Source organism: Danio aesculapii, chromosome 9 (genome assembly GCF_903798145.1).
Source record: "Danio aesculapii chromosome 9, fDanAes4.1, whole genome shotgun sequence".
NCBI lineage: Eukaryota > Metazoa > Chordata > Actinopteri > Cypriniformes > Danionidae > Danio > Danio aesculapii.
Genome location: NC_079443.1, coordinates 46,155,188 through 46,178,910, shown reverse-complemented (window position 1 = coordinate 46,178,910; position 23,723 = coordinate 46,155,188). Strand labels below are relative to the sequence as shown.

Genomic DNA, 23,723 nt, shown 5'->3' with positions numbered 1-23,723 from the left:
GATCATATCGCATTTTAGAGTTATCATTGCGACAAGCGTTTGATATGTTTTTTCGTTCGTAGCGAGAACACAGTTATGCATGAAAATAAATGTTTACAGTGTCAGTGTAACTACTCTAGCCTATATAATGTTGATTTTACCAGTGAATTAAATCGTCTAATAATGTTGTCAATGACAGATTGCAAGCATATATCTCAAACATAATTCAACATCCGAATTATTATAAGTAGAATAGAATTATTTATAGAAACCAGTAGACCTACACATATTATTATTATTATTGTTGTTTTACCATATGTTTGAGAAAAAACAATAATAATTGCCGACTCATATTAAGCTTTATTTTATATCTACAGAACTGTGAGAAAATCGTGATCTTTATTTCAAGCAAAAAAAATTGCGATTGTCATTTTAGCCAGAATCGTGCAGCTCTAATCTGAGCGCGATTGCTGGTTTCACATATGTCAAACAAACCGCGCTAACTGGGCAAACGAGACAGGTTCCGAAACAAAAGTCTAGGTGTGAAAGCACCCTCAGTGTTTAAAAAAAAAAAAAAACAGAAAAAAACGCCCCCTGATTTTTCCTCATTTTTAGATTTTACCACAATTTCACCCTGTTATTTACTTGTTTGGAGGTAATGGGTCAGCTGATAAGCGAGAAAAGGAACGGCGGCATACCACCCCATAGTGTTCGTTTTAAAGACGAACATACCTGCGGCTACATAATTCGCAATCTCCAGAAATGTATGTGGGGCTACATTTTCAGAATGAGCCCATGTTGGTTACAGGGGAAATGCAGGCTACAGCTCTGGGTAAAAAGCTGTTTCTCAGCCTGTTTGTGCATGTCCTGATTGTTCTGTATCTTTTGCCTGATGGAAAGGGCACAAACAGTTTGTGTCCTGGATGGGTTAGGTCCTTGCTAATGTTCCTAGCTTGTTGTGTACTTTAGATGGCTTACATTGTTAAGGTTGGGGAGCTTAGTTCCTACAATCTACTGTAAAGTCTTGACTATCCGAGCCAGTTCTCAGATTATCTGTAGTGCAGCTGGTATACCACACTGTGACAAAGAGAATACTCTCTGTCATACTCCGGTAAAAAGAAAGTAAATTGTCCTTATTGAGTTTTCTGAGGAATAAAAACCTCTGCTGTGCTTTTTGTGGGAAGTGTTAATGCTCCATCGCTTTGTGATGTACAGAGCCAGGAATTTGACATTGGCAACCCTCTCAACCTCAAAAGGGGGTGGGGGTGTTGTTTTCTTTGCTCTCCTACAGTCCACAATGGTTTCTTTTGTCTTTGTGGTGTTCAAAACCAGATCGCCATCCACACCCCACTAAACCAGATGTTCAACCTCCTCCCTGTAGTGTATCTTATAATTTTCTGAGATCAATAATGTGGTGTCAGCAGCAAACTTTCAGATAAAACAAGACCAAAAAATAAAAAAAACAAGTAAATAAGACGGTGAGAATGTGGTAATATCTGAAAATGTGGTAAATACCAGGCAGCTGCGAGGGCTTTTCCTTTTTTGGATTGCTTTTGAAAACAATGTCGATTGGGTTTAGGTAAGGGGGTGAGTGGGGTGATTGGTCACTCAGTCAGTCAGTGAGTCGACAGCAGCCTTTACCCTGCGAGAATTGCAGGTGTGAATGTTACTCGCAAGAGTAATTTGAGAGAAATTTGAGATCTGAAAAAGCATACACAGCGCCCTCTGGTGGATTCTTGCAAAGACAAAAAATTGTACCTCCTGAGAGACATTTTGTACTCTCCAGAAATGTATACAAGGGTACGTATCCATAATGAGCCTGGGTTGCAACAAACTTCACTATGATGTTAGAGGAGTGGATAGTTTTGCAGTCCTGCATGAATAAAGTGAAAAGGGTTGGACTGAGGACACAGCCCTCTGGTATTGGTGAGAAAATCCAGGATCCATGAACATAAGTGCACATAAGTGCTGGTTGTAGCCAAGAGTTGAAGATTTCTTTGTTTAGACATCAATTAGATGTCTATTAAACACAAAACATGTTGGCTGGTTAAAACTGCTAAAACTCAACAATAAAGTGTAAAAAATGCTTGAGTTTTTACCATGTTTTTGATCAAATAAATGCAGCCCGTAGCTCCAATACACCACTTATCTCATTTTTGATTGCGACTTGTAAAAAGCATTTACGTCCTTGTCCTTTTTTATGAGCCATTTTCCAAAACTTTAAAGACACCTGACTCTTCATTTGATAAACACTTTATTCGTGACACACACTCTGACAATTTTAAGTTAAGTTTAATTCATTTAAGTCATATGTTTACATACAACTTGCAGAAAAAAAAGAGAAAAATATATTTCAAATTGCATGCTGACCTTAAATAATGTAGTTAGTTGTCTGCAAGCATCAGTGTTTATTGAAATTGAAATAAGATAAAAAAAAACAAATTGAAATTGAGATAAATAATATATATATATATATATATATATATATATATATATATATATATATATATATATATATATATATATATATATATATATATATATATATATATATATATATTGTTATAGCAACATTTGTGACTGCTTTGAAATTGCACTCGTTGTAGACGTCACAGCCAGGACGACTGATCGTGAAAGAACATGTAGTCTGGCACATTTGCTACCCACGACAAGTCAAGATTTTATCAAGAAAAAAATAAATAAAAAATTTGCATAATCTGACATAGTGACTTTCGTAACTGACAATAAAAATCGTGTAATCTGACCGGGGCTTTAGGGTAATTAGGCAAGTTATTGTATAACGATGGTTTGTTCTGTAGACTTGCAAAAAAATAATTAGCTTAAAGGGGCTATTAATTTTGACCTTAAATGGTTCGTAAAAAATTTAAAACTGCTTTTATACTAGCCAAAATAAAACAAATAAGACTTTCTCCAGAATAAAAAAATATTATCAGATATACTGTGAAAATTTCCTTACTCTGTTAAACAGCATTTGGGAAAAAAGAAAAGAAGAAAAAAAAAAAATCAAAGGGGGGCTAATAATTCTGACTTCAACTGTATGTCTTGTGCCTTGTTGCGCTGGGTGTATGATAGGGCCCATGGATTCAAGGATGGAAAGTATTTAAAAACAAACATAGGTCCTTGAAAGTTTTGAATTAAATTTCAATCTTGTACAAAAATACTGACAAATGATGGACATTTTATCAATAATTCAGAAACCAAATTTTAATATCACCAGTATTGAATTCAACACATTTCAGTTCTTTAAACATGACTTTTTAAAACGGTCAAATGTTTAATGTAAATATTAAGTGTAAGTGAAATGTTAAGTACAGTAAGGACTTTTATGGCTCTACATATTAGGGTTGCACAGTTTGCCTGTACTATGGTAGTATCACGATACTATGGCTCCAAAATACTGGCGCTGTAGTTTGTAAACGGTAGTATTGTCATGAATGGTTTATCTACAATAGATCATGTTAGATGTGAAAAAGTCACTAAAATGCTCACACATTTGGGCAACAATAGACCATTTTATTTCAATAGTCTGGAGCTCTTTAAGGTTGCAAGTTTTCTGATGTTTCAAACACAAATCTGAATCGGTTAATTTCTGTTCCTCTCAATATGATTTAGCAGCTACAACAATCGCGCCAATCTCTTAAAAAGAACGACTCGCAAAGTGAAATTTTGAATTACTTTGAATTGTTACCTGATAAGACTGGAAAGAAACCCAATTAAAAACCCAAAATAGCAATAGGAAACTTTGAAACAATTTTTGACCACTTCATATAGCCTAATTTTTGATGGAAAAATGCTGTTTTTGTAACAAATTTAATTTGGTATAATTTGTATATTTATTTTAATGTATTTTTTGTTGGTCAGTTATCTACAAAATAAACAAGAAGAATGAATACATCTTAGGTGAAGTGACATGTAAATAATACTTTATTCAATAATAAGGGAATTATAAATTATTAATTAAATAAATTAATAATAAATTAATAAATAAATTAATTAAATTCAAGACATTATAACATGTAAAATATAGTATTTCTGACAATTTTCTTTATTATTTGAATTATGAATTAAGTATCGCAATACTACTTGGTATCGGGATACTTCAGCTGGTATAGAATCATAAGATGAATTAATGGTATCGCGACAACCCTACTACATTTACTGTGGTATAAATTAAAAAGGTGCTTCATTTCAAATGAATGATGCTTTAAAAGTCCTTGAATCTGCAGTTCATGAAAGCATGTGAGCCCTGCCTTCTGAAACTCTCTGACCAGATTTCTTTCTGCCTGTAATTTATCCTTTTTGAAGACTCAAACCAGCATGCTTGAAGGCCAGCCTCCACTGAGGCCTAACACACTCTGCTGCGACACATTCACAAAAGCAGGTTGATGAAGCTGAACTAACGCCTTGTTAACGTGTGTAATGGATTACATAAGAGAAGGGGTTGAGTTTGAACCGAAGCACTGGTAGCCAGTTAATGAGTTGGAGGAAGGAGAGGGGAGCGGCTGCTTTCTGGAGGCTGAAGTTCACCTACACACAATCTGGAAGTCAAAAGATAGTATCGGAGCCTAACATTCGGCTACCAAGGACAGACTCCCTAAAAAAAGGTAGGGAACATTTGCTGGTAATGCCCAGTCATTTAAACTATTGAAAAAAACGAACTACTTCGTTCAGATTATTTATAATGCGCTTTATAATATACTCGCTTTATTAAATGCACAATTTTATGCAACCTATTTGTGATGAAGTATCATGGTGAAATGTGTATTCCTGGTTAACAGAGTCAGAAAATTGTAAATCCACAATGATTTTGCTCTGTTTCCCATGCATCTTTCATAATTCACAAAGGCTCTACTTTTGGCTCCAAAAGGATTGGAGCAAACAGTGCCGACTGTGATAGACTAACAGTGGGCCACTGTACATCTCACTAATAATCAGCAACCCAGTTTTGATGGTCTGTTTAACTCTCAAAAGATCCAGCCAGCTCATTGCAGGCAAGGCGTTTTGTAACCTACTTCACATGCCAAAAACTCACAAAAATGATGGTCTAAATCAAAGCAATAATAGACATAATCAAGTGCTGAGGGAGCTGACCAAAGTAGATCATTCCACAAGAAACATTTGGCATGATGACTATTTAGTTTTAAATCTTTTATCCAACTGCCATGGCATTCTTGATTCATTTTAGTAATTTACGAATGGACTTTGGAGTATAGTAAGATACACTGCAGGTCAAAAGTTTCACCACACCCACTCGTTATTTATTACTACTTTTCATATTTTATTGTCATAGTAAAGATATAAATGATAAAATATTACAAATAGAAACACAATAATTATACCATTTAAAATTTTAAACCAAAAGCAAAACTGCAAACATGTTGCCTTCAGTTTTTAAGTCATTTCAACTTGCATCAATTAAATGCTCTTAAATGTCAAGTTGCAATTCAGAGAACTTAAAAAGCAACATTGAAACATTCATTCATTCATTTTCTTTTGACTTAGTCTTTGATTTATCAGAGGTCGACACAGCAGAATAAAGCACCAACTACTCCAGGATATGTTTTACGCAGCGAATGCAACCCAGTACTGGGAAACACCCACACTCACTTATACACTACGGTGAATTTAGTTTACCCAGTTCACTTATAGTGCATGTCATGTCTTTGGACTGTGGGGGAAACTGGATCACCTGGAGGAAACCCACGCCAACACGGGGTGAACATGCAAACTCCACACAGAAATGCCAACTGGCCCAGCCGGGACTCGAACCAGCAACCTTCTTGCTGTGAGGTGACAGTACTAACCACTGAGCCACCATGCCACCAGAACATTGAAACATGAATAACTTATTAAATTGTTTAAAGTAATAAAAACAGTAATAGCACGGTGGTGCAGTGGGTAGCGCTGTCACCTCACAGCAAGAAGGTCGTTGATTCGAGCTTCGGTTGGGTCGGTTGGCATTTCTGTGTGGAGTTTGCATGTTCTCCCCGTGTTGGCATGGGTTTTTCTCGGGGTGCTCCGGTTTCCCCCACAGTCCAAAGACGTGCTATAGGTGAATTGGATAAGCTAAATTGTCCGTAGTGTACGTGTGTGAATGAGAGAGGATGAGTGCTTCCCAGTGATGGGTTGCAGCTGGAAGGGCATCCGCTGTGTAAAACATATGCTGGATAAGATGGAGTTCATTCCGCTGTGGCGGCCCCTGATTAATGAAGGGACTAAGCTGAAAAGAATATGAATGAATGAATGAATGAATGAATGAATGAATGAATGAATGAATGAAGAAAAAAATAGTTGTCATGACTTGTATTAGAAATCTGAATGTTACAGTGAATAACACTTGTATGTTGGTTGCTTTTCCTTTATCATCTGCTCTAACACATTAATATAAAAGGCATTGTTTATACATGGTATATATATATATATATATATATATATATATATATATATATATATATATATATATATATAGATAGATAGATAGATAGATAGATAGATAGATAGATAGATAGATAGATAGATAGATATTTGCCCACAAATATTTATTCAGTTGGGTCTTGACATCATCATGAGAGTTTTAAATTCAGTGCCTGGTGGTTATTAAAGCAGGGGTGTCCAAACATTTTCTTATAAAGGGCCAAAAAAGTTAAATATACCAAAACGTATTGCATAAAATGTTTTCATTTGTTTGCTTATTAATTGAAAATAACTAGAAAAGTTGCTTTAAAACATATTAAATGATGATGTGGTATATTTTTTAAAGTTTTATAATCAACTTATAGTAAAAACGTAAACAATCCCATTTATTACACAATGGAGCTCAATACTAAATACACTAGTCGAGCTGCTCCTGCCTTTGCCTTGATTTGCCTTGTGCATTGTCCTCTATCTGTCAAGTGATTATATTTACATTTTAAAAGTCTGTTTCATATGAAACATTTAACTTTAGTTGTTTTTTTTGTAGCTGCTCAATTAAACAAAGAACCAAAAGGGTATACATTAAATTCGAAATGATGATCTCTGTCAAAGGCATTCAGCCCAACCAGCTCCCCATCATTCTCCATCTCTTTTCAGATGGGATGGCGGGCCAAACAAAAGGTTACCATGGGCCAGCTTTGGCCTGTGGGCCCTACTTTGGGCATCTCTGTATTAAAGGATGTATAAGTGTGGAAGTGAAAGAGTTAACCAGTAATGCATTCCAGTCCAGATTAGAGCATACTCTCTAACACTTTGTATTAAAGCTGCAAATCTCAGTTGTTTTGGTTTGAGGATTTTTTTTTTCTTCTAGAAGTCACGATAAAAGACTTATAATATTATAGGGGTTCAAAAAGATGTTAATGGGAATAATTTGTCCCAAAATCATAATTTATCCACCCTCATGTAACTCGTTTTTACAGTGCAGACTGTGTCAAAGCAGTTTAACATAGAAGTTCTAGTAAGCTGAAACAGTGTCAGTCCAGTTTTCAGAGTTGAAGTTCAGTTCAGTTCAGTTCAGTGTGGTTTAATTTTCACTGCTGAAAGTCGAAACACTGAAGAGCAAATCCATCGATGTGCACCTTCACAAGTCCCAAACCAAACAAGCCAGTGGCGACTTCACCAATTGAAGAAAAGTGAAGGAATAAATAAATAAATTACTGTATGTTCCAACACTTTTTCTACATTAAAATGGTTGGTGGGGTCCAAAACAACGTTGTATCGTTGGATCTCATTGTATTCTGCAGAATAAAACCAATAGTACAGATTTGAAAAGTCATGATGACAGGATTTGTCTTTTTGTGTGAACTATCCCAAAGTTTTGCTATCATATTAGCTGACATATATCATCTTGCGTATTGCCGTTATCTCATAGTTAGATACGCCTCTGAGCCTCTCCTTCCTCTTAAATGTACATTTGTTTCATTGTATCAAGATATGAGATACACGGAGCTAAAGCGAATGTGTAACTCATAAATTTCTAAAGCTGACTAACTCCTCCTGGAAAACAATTACTTTTGCTTGAGATGATGCTATATACATAATGCAACAGTGCATTTAATACACTGTCATTTCAACACATCACTGTAAAATGCAAAGGACTACCATGTGTGGCACCAGATGGGCTGGGGATGGTGAGGTAAACAAATATATTTGTATCGCTCTATTGCTCAGAGACATCTACTGGGGAGGGGGCGAGATGAACGACTTTTTCATGTAACCACAGATATGACACACCTGTATGCATATCACCTGCTCTTGCCATATATGGGCCTGAATGAATGAACACAGTGAGAGATAAAAAGTGCAAGGGTTGTAAAGTAGAGAGAGAGAGAGTTATACAGTCTCCAGCACTGTCTGAACCAGCAGCACCTTTACCTGGCTGCTTCCTTCTCTATTGCTCCAGTGGCAGGTGAGTTCCTCTTACTCTCACTTTATTTACTGTGCTGAAACAGACCTTTAGCTTTTCAAGATGCTTATTAAAGTGATTCATTAGCTAAGAAGACTGGAAAAGGTGACCCTGTAAGTTAAAAGAAGAAAAAAGTAAAGAAATACCTGTTGGCAAATTTGGTTTGTAATGCAGCAGAGCTTCTTATTTGAAATATATATATATATATATATATATATATATATATATATATATATACAGTATATGTATATAAGAATGTTGGCGGTTCATTCCGCTGTGGCGACCCATGATTAATAAAGAGACTAAGCTGAAAATTGAATATAAATATCATAATAATACAATTAATGAATATGAAAATGTTATTTAAAATTTGAGACAAACTGTAGTCTTTGGGTTGTTGTCTAACGTTAAACATTTCATGATCAACTGAATCAACTAACTGATTTATTTACAGCAAATGGCATCATGTTTTGTAATATATTCCAATGCATATTCATTGTAATTTTTAACTTTTGAGTTATGAATGGCTAATTTAAATGAATTTGTACAATTTAATTTGTATATTTTTTAACTATTTGCTACGCCACTAATGATGTTTGGGTTTAGGGGTGTGGTTTGGGGGACACGCCTTGTTTTAAAAAAGGTACATTTACATACAAATTAAGTGATAGACTGTAAAAAAATCATGGTTGTCTTTTTTAAAGCTGAATCAAATTAACCTTATGAGTCCATTGAACATATTATGTTAAACTGACTTTGCTTGTGTAACTTATCAAATTAAGTTAGAACATGATTAACTTAGTTTAATAAGTTACAATCACCTAAAAACAAATGTTGTCAGGACTAAATGATTATATAAGTTTTGCAGTGTAGGAATTCTTATGAAAAAGCCACTTTTCTGCCAAATCATAAAATAGTTATAGTTATAATAGTTAATATATAGTTATAATAGTTATTATATAATTTCCTCGTGAGATCAATATTTTCTGAAATATCAACATCAATCAATTTTTAACCAAATGTGACCATGGAACACATGATCCAAAAAAAGTGTCAATTTTTTACATGTTTGGTTAATTTTCAGACATACCTCATCTGAGAGCTGAATAAATAAGCTTTCCATTGATGTATGGTTTGTTTGGATATGGCAATCTTAGTCTGAGGGTTAAAAATAATCTAAATACAAACAAAATCGCCTTTAAAGTTGTCCAAATTCCATACTAATGAAAAGTTATGTTTCCATAGATTTCTATAAATAAATACACTAAATGTCTTCGAATAACAAGGCTATTATGTTATATTATTATTAAAATAAAGGCGGCACAGTGGCTCAGTGGTTAGCACTGTTGCCTCACAGCAAGAAGGTCGCTTGTTCAAGTCCTGGCTGGGCCAGTTGGCATTTCTGTGTGAAGTTTGCATGTTCTCCCCGTGTTGGTGTGGGTTTCCTCCGGGTGCTCCAGTTTCCCCCACAGTCCAAAGACATGCGCTATAGGTGAATTGGATGAATTAAATTGGCCATAGTATACGAGTGCACATGTGTGAGAGTGTATGGGTGTTTCCAAGTACTAGGTTGCGGCTGTAAGGGCATCCGCTGCGTAAAACATATGCTGGATAAGTTGGCAGTTCATTCCGCTGTGGTGACCGCTGACAAATAAGCGACTAAGTCAAAGGAAAATGAATGAATGAATTATTAAAATATTTAATATTCGAATGATTATCGGAATAAAATAATTTTTTTTAATTTTGACTGATAATTTATTTGTTATTTACATAAAACACATATTTTTGGCTATTCCCAAACATTTACCAGTGCAACTTTTGTGATCCAGGATCGAATAAAAGAGAAAGTTAATTGCTGAACAAAGTCTTGTCTGCTGTTATTTATTGTAAAAATTCAAGCCAATTTAACTCAATGTCTTGGTGAATGGCTACTTATCAAAGCCTTGATAAGTAGATAACTTGATGGCTTGAATAACGTGCTGTTTGTTCTGCATTGTACATTTTAAATCCATACAATTCAACATGACGTATCTAGATGCTTTAATATGCAACAGAACATTTGACTGGTCCCGATGGACAATTTACAGCATGAATATTAATCAAGGTTAATCATAGAGAAGGAGGTGGAGATGAGACATGTACACAATACTGTCAAGCCTGATCAAACACTGGACGGTTACATAAAAACTCTGCACACTTTCCTGTTTGCTCTGACACACCACATTGAGTAATACTGGAGAGCAGATAATTTGTGATAGGCCGCTGTACAGTAATTGGAACAGCAGAGTGGAGCCGTTAAGACATTATTGCACTGACAACTTTTAGAATTTAGTTAGGAAATATGAACCTTTGCACTGGGCAGAGGGTTTGTGATCAGTGGCTTTTAGGTCGGAGCAATCTGCTAACACTAGAGACAGCAATACAAGCCCATAATAAAACCCAACCATCCAATCAAACAGGAGAGATTGAGTCACCTGTATTATCACGCCATATCAACATCTACGCTACAAGGTACCAGGCAAACATAAAAAAGATGTTGATAAGCAAGCTCATAATTTGGGATATGCAAACAGAGAATGATCCTCTATGGTGGGTGTGTAGATAGATATACATATAGGGTGGGTATGCGTTATGGGTGGATATTATTTGTCGATATTATTGTACATGATTAGAGTTTTTACATGGGTACTAACAAAACTATTTGGAGACATTCACACACATTATACTTGAGCATTCTCAAATGCTAATATTGGTTTTATTTTGATAAAGGGTTTGATAGCATGTCTTGACAACTTTTGTTTAAAAAATGACAGTTGGTAAGAGGTGCGTTTCCAAAAACCAACTAAGGTTGCAAATTCCATTTTTACAAACGATTGGGGTTTCCCAAATCTATTGTTCCAACGAATCTTCGCAAACTTGTACGTTTGCAACTACACCTCTATAGCTGTAGTTACCCAGATAGCATATGAATGTGGGACACTTTAGGCAGTTATGCGGCACTGGTGGTCTTCCTTCGGCCCAAACAAAATGAATGTGAGCCTGGAGTGGCCCACCTGTACAATGGCAAAGGGGGGCCAAAGATTTTAATTCATATATGGGCCATTTAAGGAAAAGATTTGGCACTTAAGGCAAAATGTGATCTAAATGTGAGCCAAATGTGGCCTGTGTGGAAAATGATAAATTTGGCCCAAATGACGGAGGACAAATGTGGGCCACGGCTGGCAAAAATATGGCATAGTCATTTAAGGGTAATCTGGGTCTAAACCTAAGTTGGCTCACATGTGTAGGTGCAAATGTGGCCCAGTTATCTTAAGACATAAGTAGGTCACTTTTGGCAAATATTTGGCACAGTAAGCTCTGGCTAATGCGGCTGTTAGCGTAATGTGGCCCAGAGAAAATATGGAAAATGTGGCCCAGTTATCTTAAAACATATGTGGGCCACTTTAGACAAATATTCGGCACAGTAAACTCTGGCTAATGCAGCCGTTAGCCTAAAGTGGCCCAGAGAAAATATGGAAAATGTGGCCCAGTTATCTTAAAACATATGTGGGCCACTTTTGGTGAATATTCGGCACAGTAAGCTATGGCTAATGCAGCCGTTAGCCTAAAGTGGCCCAGAGAAAATATGGAAAATGTGGCCCAGTTATCTTAAAACATATGTGGGCCACTTTTGGTGAATATTCGGCACAGTAAGCTATGGCTAATGTGGATTTGAGCCTAAAGTGGCCCAGAGGAGATTTGGCAAATGTGGCAGAATTATCCTAAAACAAATGTGGGTCACTTTTGGCAAATATTTGGCACAGTTAGCTCTGGCTAATGTGGCTGTAAGCCTAAAGCGGCCCAGAGAAGATATGGCAAATGTGGCCCAGTTATCTTAAAACATACGTGGACCATATAGACTAAAGTCACCATCATGGAGAAAAGTGTTTGCTTTAGTTGGGCTCATAGCCCTGAACCTCTTAATATAAATTTTCTTTTGGGCTGCTGTAACTTTTAAGAACTTTGCTTGAAAAGTTTATTCATTACAGCAAACAAGTCAAGTAATAAAAAAAACAACAATAAAATTAAGTGAGGCACAACCTGTTATCAAATAATACAATTCATTGATGTTAACCAATGTTTAATCCATTATTAAAAGTAATGTAATAACATGCTTGCACATGACACAGAATTATGAAGGTTTATAAGCTAAAAAAATTCTATGGTTGAACTTTTGTTCCCAGAGACATAAATAATCAGCATATGAACCTCAACAACGGTGACAATTAACAAAATGAACAAAACTCACAAACAGGATACTAAAAGTGACAAAATCAACAACACAAACAGCAGAATCAAAAGCAAATAATGAAAACTGTAGCATCAATAAGCCATATAATGTATTCATACTGTAATGCATGCTGGGATTTTTGTACTTTGCCACAGTGTAAGGTGTAGGCCAGATCTGGGCCAGAATAAAAGCAAATTGTGGCCCAGAATAGGGTCAGTGGGCCTGGTGTAAGTGTCTGGTGTGGGCCGGATTTGAGCCACATGAATTTTGCTAGCTGGGTAAAATTTTAGTTCCTGGTTGTGTGCTATTCCCAGTTATCCCCCCTAAGCCCTATTCATTTAGAACATTCTAACATTTAAAGTCGGAATGATTAAAAATAAATAAATAAAGCCATCTCTCTTACAAGTAATTTGATTTCAAAGTATTTTTTTACAGTTCAGTTTGAGTGATCTTCATGTTTACGATTGCGCTCCCTTCATAGTGTATTTTGAAATCTTTATGCCATTTTGAACACAGCTGTGGCTCATGACGAAAGCTGTAGGTGACCCATGGAAAGCAGAATCTACATTACCTCTCTAAAGCTCAACTACTTAAGAATTCTTAAATTATATATTATTAATTAATAACTAATTATTATTATTAAGATATAGTTTTTTTATTTCCTAATAGCCTATTTGATGATTTATATATGAGATTAGAATATGTGTTATTTTTTGTAAGTGGTTTTATGTTTTAGAATACAATAATGCATATTCTGAATAATATTTATAAAGGAGGTCCTATATGTGCCCTATACGTGCCCTATACAGGCACTATACAGTATGTGGCGCTTACATACATTTCAATTAATATGGGAAATGAGTGCATGTTTTTACTAAAATGTTCGTGTACAACAGTTTGCACAAAAAAGTTATTGGGAAGTTGTTACTCCACCCCATTCAGAGCGTCATTATGGACACTTTACGTTTTAACTAACATAGTTCAAACAAAGAATCTGCAACATAGAAACTACGGTTTTAGGAAACACTCGTCACTACATCATTTTGTCCCAAACAGTGCATCGTACTATAATAGTTCAGCTGTGAGTTATGTTGTTGTTTGGGAAACACACCCCAGAAGAGCACTTTTATTTTATTTGTTGTGATTAAAAATCTGATTATTCCTGTATTGTTGGAGGGTATATTCGTATAAATATTGATTTCTTAACTTTTGTTTAAAGGGGTGGTCCAGAGTGTAATCTTAAGGCTTGGTTGTGTTTATAAGATGCAAAGCAATGTGTGCTCATGCTTCATTTGTAAAAAAAAAAAAAAAAAAAATCACATTATTTTTAACATATCTTACTTTGATTATATACAGCTACACAGCTAACATGAAAACAACAGTCATATTTCTTAGTTCCTCTGAAAGGCCTGCCCTTAAGAGGCTCTGATTGGTCAGTTAACATAATGTGCTGTGATTCTCCCTTTGCATTGTACTTTGAGCGTCTTGCATTTAGAGATGTTGTTTATGTTCACACAGCTATTTTACACATGTACTAAACTTTAAAATATGGTATCGTAGTCAACCACCCCTTTAAAATATTGGTTTTACGTTGTCTACAAATAAACGTTAATTTGAAAACATGACACCTTCTTTGTTATTAAATGCAAAACAAAAAGGAAAAAAATTACAACTGTATTTTAAATTAGAAAGAAATGGGATAGTCATATACTAAAATAAAACAAATATTAAGTGTTCTAAAGGATCTGAAAAGTTTAAAATATGTCATGATCACCAGCGATCTAGCCTATGGAAATCGCTAGTGATCATGACAAAAGCAAAACAAGCGAATGGTTGGGACAAGCAGCAAGACAAGCAAAGATCAAAAACCATGAAAGAACAAGGCAAGGAAATTGCTTCGAAATGTTACCGGGGAACAAGACTCAGCAAAGTCTGTATGTGTGTGTACTGTTTATATGGTCCATCTGATTAGTCCATCATGAGCTTCCAGGTGTGTGTGTAATCAGGGGGAATCAGGAACTGGTGTGTCTGAGGTGCATAACGGGAGTTGTAGTTAATTAAAGTGGTATACAGATAAAGTCAGTATTATTAGCCCCTCTTTGAATTTTTTTCTTTTTTAAATATTTCCCAAATTATGTTTAGCAGAGCAAGGAAATTTGTACAGTATGTCTGATAATCTTTTTCCTCTGGAGAGAGTCTTATTTGTTTTATTTTGACTAGAATAAAAGCAGTTTTTTGTGAACATTTTAAGGTCAAAATTATTAGCCCTTTTAAGCCATATATTTTTTCAATAGTTTACAGAACAAACCATCGTTATACAATAACTTGCCTAATTACCCTAACCCACCTAGTTAACCTAATTAACCGAGTTAAGCCTTTAAATGTCACTTTAAGCTGTATAGAAGTGTCTTGAAAAATATCTAGTAAAATATTATTTACTGTCATCATGGCAAAGATAAAATAAATCAGTTATTAGAAATGAGTTATTAAAACTATTATGTTTAGAAATGTGTTGAAGAAAATCTGCTCTTTATTATACAGAAACTGGGGAAAAAATAAACAGGGGGGGCTAATAATTCTGACCTTAACTGTATGTGTAGTTCTCCAGCAATTTGCATAGGCTATTTCGCTGGAGAACTACACATATGCAACTTTAATGAACTACAATTTCTATATTGCACCTCAGACACATCAGTACCTAATTCCCCCTGATTGTGACAAAATATATATTTTAAATAGAGCCGTGTATGTGTATAGGCAAAATCTATACATCTATAAATCTATTATTAAAGATACCAAGTTATGTTTAATAGATCAAGGAAATTTTCACAGTGTTTCCTATAATATTTTTTCTTCAGTGAAAAGACCCTTTAAGATATGATTTTTTTTGATTGGCCAACGAGCAATACTTACCAAATTAAAATAATTTGTTGAGTTAACATAATTAACCTAGATAAATCTATAAGTTGTATTGTGATTACTAGTATCTTGCAAAAATCATTCAATCAGTCACTTTCTTTTTGGCTTAGTCCCTTCATTAATCTAGAGTAACCACAGCGGAATGAACCGCCAATATGTTTTACAAAGCGGATGCCCTTCCAGTTACAACCCATCACTGGAAAACATCCATACACACTCATTCGCACACATACACTACGGACATTTTTAGCCTACCCAATTCACCTGTACCGCATGTTTTTGGACTTGTGGGGGAAACCCTTGCCAACATGAGGAGAACATGCAAACTCCACACAGAAATGTCCAACTAACATAGCCAAGGCTCGAACCAGCAACCTTCTTGCCGTAAGGCGATTGTGCTACCCACTGCCCCACTGTGAGGCCCCTATCTTGCAAAATATTTAGAAAAAAATGTTATGTACTGTCATTATGGCAAAGACAAAATTCCAATTTCTTAATAAAACTATTATGTTCAGTAATGTGCTAAAATTCCTCTCTCTGTCAAACAGCACTTTTATTTTAAAAATTATTTTAAAACTTTCACAGGAGGGCTAATAACTTTGATGAGATGATGGTGAATGTTTGTGTCATTGGCTGAAAGACTTCCGTTCAAGAGCAGTTGATGACAGGAGCTTCCTGTTTAATTCGTTCAAAACAACATCACAGAAATGAATGATAGTAACCAAGCAATTTCATTCTCCTTAAATCAATTAAACCCATATATAGAAGTGAGGAAACAAAAGATATTGTCAGTTCTTCAAGATGAAAAGCCATAGTTTTCACACTCACTAACCTCAGTAGCCGCAGAGTTTGCAGTATTTAAACAGATGGAGAGCATGCACACAGCAAACACAAAGGAAACATAATATAATCAAATTTTTACAGCCTCCTGACATCGCTAACTAAGTTTCTACAGAACTTAACAATACCGGCGTAAAAAGTATATATATAATAGATGCTATTCATATAATCAAAATACTTTATGGTTACATTTTGAAATACCTACTAGTTTAGTAAAATATATTGGTAATACTTTACAATAAGGTTGTATTAGTTAACGTTTATTAGTTTATGCATCTACTTACTTACCCTAACAAACAATGAAAAACACATTTATTACAGTGTTTGTTCATGAAAATACAGTTGTTCATTATTAGTTCATGTTAACTAACAGTGCATTTACTAATGTTAGCAAGTATGAATTTGGGTTTTAATAATCAATTTAATGTTGAACTATGATTATAAATGCTGTACAAGTACAAATAGTACATACATTAACTAACATTAACTTATAAAACTTTATTGTAAAGTGTGACCAGCATATTTCCTATTCAGTCATTTTTGTCATTCAATATATAATTTAAAACCATTTTTGTAATCAGAATGAAATGTTTTAGACTTGTTTTCAGCTCATTTATCTTGATTTTAAAATAAACCAATACACTTAAAAATAAATAAATAAATAAATAAATAAATAAGAAAAATAATAATAATAAATATATATATATATATATATATATATATATATATATATATATATATATATATATATATATATATATATATATATATATATATATATATATATATATAGTTATAACTAATTACGCTTACTTAAGACAAAGTATGCAATATATGTTTGATTTATACACTGTATAACATCGAAAATCCCTAAATGACTTAAATGGGATAAAAGACTTAATATGAAAAATGTTATGAAAATAAAGTCAGTGGCGCAGTGGGTAGCGCTGTCGCCGCACAGCAAGAAGGTCGAGCGTCGGCTGGGTCAGTCGGCATTTTTGTGTCCTGAATTTCTGCGGGTTTCCTCCTGTGGGTTCTCTGGTTTCCCCCACAAGTACAAAGACATGTGCTATAGGTGAATTGGGTGAGCTAAATTGTCTGTAGTGTATGCTGGATAAGTTGGCAGTTCATTCCACTGTGGCGACCCCAGATTAATAAAGCGACTAAGCCGAAAAGAAAATGAATGAATAAATAAAGTCACAATAAAAAAAATAAATAAAATAAATAAATAGATATTTACTTTTTTTTCATACACTTAAATCTGAAGTTAAAGACTCACACTCACTAACCTCAGTAGCCGCAGAGTTTGCAGTATTTAAACAGATGGAGAGCATGCACACAGCCAACACAAAGCAAACACAATATAATAAAAATTTTACAGCCTCCTGACATCGCTAACTAAGCTTCTACAGAACATAACGATACAGTTGAAGTCCGAATTATTAACCCCCTTTGATTTTTTTCTTTTTTAAATATTTCCCAAATGATGATTAATAGAGCAAGGAAATTTTCACAGTATGGCTAGAATAAAAGCAGTTTTTAATTTTTTTATGAACCATATTAAGGTCAAAATTATTAGCCCCTTTAAGCTATTTAGGCTATTTGATAGTCTACAGAACAAAACATTGTTATAAAATAACTTGCCTAATTACCTTAACTTGCCTAGTTAACCTAGTTAAGCCTTCAAATGTCACTTTAAGCTGTATAGAAGTGTCTTGAAAAATGTCTAGTCAAATATTATTTTCTGTCATCATGACAAAGATAAAATAAATCAGGTATTAGAGATAAATTACTAAAACTGTTATGTTTAGAAATGTGTTGAAAAAAATCTTCTCTCCATCAAACAGAAATTGGAGAAAAAAATAAACAGAAGGGCTAATAATTCAGGGGGGCTAATAATTCTGACTTCAACTGTACATGTGTATTTTAATGCATAAATCACTTTGTGACTTTAATTATTTGATGTAATGATGGTGAAAATATATTCACATTGCTATGATCAGATCAGCTGTAAGATTTGTTGCTCACCGCGCTTTCTAACCATTTTTTGTAGTGTAATGAGTATAAAGTAGCATCTGGATGATGGTTATCAGTGAATCTAAGTGCAAGTATTTCCAACTTCTTTTTACTTCTAACAACTTCTAAAGACCAGCGTTGTAAGTATATTTGGACACTGACTCATGTTCAGCCGTTTGTATGTAGCATTATTAAGTATATTGTATCATTAGGTATATTATGTATATTAAGTATATGTGTATACTAAGTGCTTGTACGTTTATCCTCTTTATGCTTATTTCTTTTGTCCCATTTAATGCATTAAAAATGTGTCTTCGAAAATGAAGAAAAAAATAAATAAAAATGTATAAATAATTCAAACATATATTGCATACGTTGTCTTAAGTAAGCATAATTAATTTTATTGTTTAATGATGTTTATATAAAAACAAGGCAGACTTGCTGCTTATATAATATAAATGATTATTTGCGGGTAACAGGGTTGAACTCTGTCCCCAATGCAGTAGATAAAGCTAAAGACTGTAATGCTTAATCACACCCTGCATCTCAGGCACACTTGACCATATCTGCCCTAGATGTGGAGGCGTAGTATTTTTACTATAGTTTTGCATGAGGTCTATGACTTGAGGGTTTCACTTCCTTTCCCAGGAGTGGCTGACTATTTTTCTTCCGTTAGTAATGTTCAACTGCAGCTTTAGTGTCTGGGTTTATTAAAGCATGAACTGAAGTGCACTGACTTTGGACCACACCTTTTGCCTTTGAAATGACATTAAAGAAACGGGAAAGAAATTAGTAAATGTGGCCTTGGCCAAAAATAAAAAAGCAAAAGAGTTCTGCAACCATATTATAGCAAGAAATGCTTGATTTCACTACCTCAAAAACTGAAAATGTTGCTTCTCATTGCAAATCTTTTTACTGTAATATCAAATGTGGTATTTTTAGGTAAACAATAACTGCATATTATGTTCAAATGAAATAAGGGTGAGTAAATAACGTCGGATAAGTAGGTAGATTAAAGTAAACAGGGTATAAGAACAGCTTGGGGCTATGTAAAATCCTATTTGATGTAAGATTAGATGCATACACATTTCCATGAGAAATTCATGCACAAAATATATATGCTACTCAATTTTAGAGGAAAAAGCAGTCATTGTATTCAAATACAACTCTCCCTCTTTCCTTTCCCCAGGTATTTCCCTGAGTCTTAAGTTGGCACCATGCCACAGGAGGTCAAGACTGACGTTCCCAAAGTCCTTAATAAAACCACACCAGGACTTCAGATATGGAGAGTGGAGGTAAGCAGGAATGATAGATGGCACAACTTAATTGGATATGGAAATTAGAGAACAACCTACAAGATCACTGTTTTGAACTTAACCTATAACAGGAGTAAAAGTGATATTTTTAAGCAAGTTTCATGAGATATTTGATCAATATTAGAGAAGACTTTAAGATATCTAACAGTTATTGCTGATAATCTGGTACCTGGTGGAAATTTCTCGAATTATCTGCATAAGCACCTTCTAGTTTTCACTGCCATTTTAAGACAGTGAGTTTTTATAAAGCAATTGAAACTCTTTGAAAGCAGGATGTCTAGATCAGTGGTTCCCAAAGTGGGGGTTGAGACATCCTGAGGGGTTCACACAAAGGGGGGGGGGGGCATGGTGATTTTATTAAAATTACCATATTTTATACATAACCTACATACAATTAAAAAAAGTAGTTAATAGGTGCATTAAAGAACGACATACAAATTAAAAACGCATTAGCCTCTATATTTTTTGGATTTCTCTAGACTTCTTGGGTGATTACGTTATATTAACGGCACGGCAATAGTATCAATTTTTTTTTTTTGACACCATGTTAATCTTTCTGGCACCTAATTTATTAAAAATAAATACAAATAAAAATAAATACAGGTCACGATTGAACATGGAGGTTTTTTGGCGAATGTGGAGTGGCGTTCTCCAAATTAAAAACTAAATAAAAACTAAAAATGGACTTGCTGTGCTCCAAGTATTGTGCCAACTTATCTCATTACATGAGGTTAATGTTGACATTAAACAAATAAATAAATTATTATAAATATGATATGTTTGCTTGTCAATATGCTTGTGTTTATGCATGCATATTGGTGTGTGCGCGCACCATTGTGTGCAGTGTGTGCAACTTTACAACCACATCCGAGGATAGTGGGGTTGTGAGTGACTGGCATTATCATATTGTGCGCTTAAAAGTTTGGGATGAGGGCCAAGGAGAGACCATTTCAGCAATAGCTAGAGAAGTTAGTCAATCCAAATGTAGAATAGTGCATCTTTACGATGTAACCTACAGTCCCATTAAAAGGCTGACTGTCCATGAAAGATAAATGCATGAGAGGACAAGATAATGCAACCAAACCTGTCATCAGCAGAAAGAATCAAAAGGCTAAACTAGGACAGTGAAATGTTCCAAAGTTCACTTTAGTGATGAAAGCAATGAACACTATATTCATTGAGACTGAACCCTATACCCTTGTTTTACAGACATGGCTTAAGGCTAGTCCTAAATAAAATGTAGCTGTCTCATAGAGTTAGTTCACCCAAAAATAAAAACTCTGTAATTAATTACTCAGCCGTTTTAATAATAGTGGCTGAAATACTCTTTTTTAACTAAGGCCTAGTTCTGACTTAAAATATGCACCATTTGTGAAACCAGACCTAAGTGTGTAAAGAAGTGAGTATAAAGTGGAGGTGTTGTGGTTTGTGAGAAGTTTTTTACAGCAGGAGTAGGGCCTCTTAAACTCAAACATGCAGAATGAATGCAAATGTTTATCAGATGCTCCTTCAGCAACCTACAGTCAGAGATGACAAAAGTACACATCCTTCACTCAAGTTAAAGTACAGATGTTCATGTTTAAAATGACTCCGGCAAAAGTTGAAGAGCTAACTACACTTTTTTACTTGAGCAAAAGTGATATGTACTTAGTAAAAGGTAGCAAGGTAACACTTTAGTTTAAGGACCAATTGTCATTTATAACTAGTGGCTTATATCCTTGCTATTTTAAAAATATTTCCACTCACCGGCCACTTTATTAGGTACACCTGTCCAACTGCTCATTAACACAAATTTCTAATCAGCCAATCACATGGCAGCAACTCAATGCATTTAGGCATGTAGACATGGTCAAGACGATCTGCTGCAATTCAAACCGAGATTTAAATGACTTTGAACGTGGCATGGTTGTTGGTGCCAGACGGGCTGGTCTGAATATTTCAGAAACTGCTGATCTACTGGGATTTTCACGAACAACCATCTCTAGGGTTTACAGGGAAAGGTAAACACTCTGTATTTAAATGGCCTCCACTATCAACAGATATTAATAGAGCACCTTTGGGATGTGAGGGAAAAAGAGATTCTAATCATGGATGTGCAGCCGACAAATCTGCAGCAACTGTGTGATGCTATCATGTCAATATGGACCAAAATATATTATTAAATATTTCCAGTACCTTGTTAAATCTAGGCCACAAAGGATTGAGGTAGTTCCTAAGGCAAACGTGGGTCGAACCCGGTATTAGTAAGGTGTACCTAATAAAGTGGCCGGTGAGTGAATAATATTCTGCATTATCTATTTTTCTACATACAAATACTACCCCATAACCAAACCTAACTATTTATAAACTGGAAATTAAGAGTTTATTGAGGCAAGTCATAGTGAATGGATTGTTAATAGCAAGCTTTATACCTAAATAAAAATTACTACAACCTATTTTAGTCTCACGCTGGAAAAAATGTGTTCTATACTATTAATCTCTACTGTATTCTATAAAATGAATGCTTCCAATTTCTTAAATACAGACACGTTCAACAAAATAACTACCTGTTTTCTCTTTGATCACTGATCAGAACATGGAGCTTGTGCCCTGTCCATCTAAATCCTACGGACAGTTTTTTGAGGGAGACAGCTATGTAATTCTCTATGTAAGTATCAGCACAGCGTTTCAGTTTGTCAAACCTCAAAGTTCAATGAAGGATGAATGATATGGCTCATTTTCAGACTCACAAAACCAGCAACAACTTCTCCTATGACATCCATTATTGGCTGGGCAAGTCCACCTCTCAGGATGAGATGGGAGCAGCGGCGATTTACACCACGCAAATGGACGACCATCTAGGGGGTGTTGCTGTGCAGCATCGTGAGACCCAGGGCCACGAAAGTGCCACCTTTCAAGGATACTTCAAACAGGGCCTCATGTAAGCCATCTGATGATTAAGATTTCCTTAATACAAGAAGGTGATAGTTGTTTAAATCAATAGTTATGTTTCCATCCACCTATTTTTATGGAAATTTTGGAGATGCGCACAAAAAAAATGGCTGATAATGCCAAGATGCGCATACATTTTGAAAATGCTCATAAGCGTATGCGCATAACTGAGTAGGATAAACTTTTTATTCAATAAGAAAAGATGCACATAAACTACAATGGAAACACTTTTACCCAACAAATTCCAGTATGCGCATTAAAAAAAGTCTTGTGAATTTGTTATTAGAGATCATGTGGTGATAAAAATGTGTGTGAATGGATAAACTAGCAGGCTGAGCACATTGGAAAACATCTGAAATGTTGTTTTGGTCATTCTAAACCACCTCAACCATTTCAGTATTAGTGTTATTTATATTATTAATTACCTTCAGAACTGTCAAGAGCGTCGGTGTTCTGCATCTCGCGCTTTCAACACCACCACGTTCATTGAGTGTCAGCATTGTCTTCTGAGGTGCAAGTCATTTATTAAATAAAGAAAAGATTCACGCAGCTTCTCCTACCGCAGCAAATTCAGTTTTTACTGTTGATATTTGGCGCCAGTTAATCAGGAAGTGATGATTTTGTTCTCTTTGACTCATTGGAAGAAAATTCTGCTTTATTCGCACGTCTTTTATGCGATATTCCAGTTTTGCGCATACATTTCTTTCGCGTCTTTGGATGGAAAAATAGTTAATGCTAGACACAATGCACAGTCAAGTGTCTTAATCGCTAAGCCATTTACACCATTAAAAAACACATTACTAATGCTTTGCTTCTTAGACTTTACACACCTGAAACTTGTCTATAGCACTTGTTCACTGCTGCTCTTATAGTTGTGTAAATTGCTTCCTTGTCCTCATTTGTAAGTCGCTTTGGATAAAAGCATCTGCTAAATGACTAAATGTAAATGTAAATGTACACTAAACCACAGTCAAGCCCAAAGTTGTTAATAGCCCTGGCAAATTCTGACTTAAAGTTACTTTTATTCAATCAGCAAGTTTTTTTTGTACAA

At 34.9% G+C, this 23,723-nt stretch overlaps 1 protein-coding gene across 2 annotated transcripts in view; it reads left to right on the top strand.

The window, feature by feature from the left end:
• Positions 1–4,484: 4,484 nt before the first annotated feature.
• The window catches only part of vil1 (villin 1), a 42,330-nt gene continuing 23,091 nt past the window's right edge, over positions 4,485–23,723 (top strand). Inside the window, exons 1-4 of one of the 2 annotated variants that reach the window (XM_056465871.1) lie at positions 4,485–4,604; positions 19,615–19,720; positions 22,314–22,388; positions 22,465–22,661. In XM_056465871.1, the coding sequence (XP_056321846.1) occupies positions 19,643–19,720; positions 22,314–22,388; positions 22,465–22,661 (350 nt within the window). In that variant the 5' untranslated portion in view covers positions 4,485–4,604; positions 19,615–19,642. Of the gene's footprint in view, positions 4,605–8,277; positions 8,384–19,614; positions 19,721–22,313; positions 22,389–22,464; positions 22,662–23,723 lie in introns of those variants that run through there. The other variant, XM_056465870.1, reaches the window with a different exon arrangement.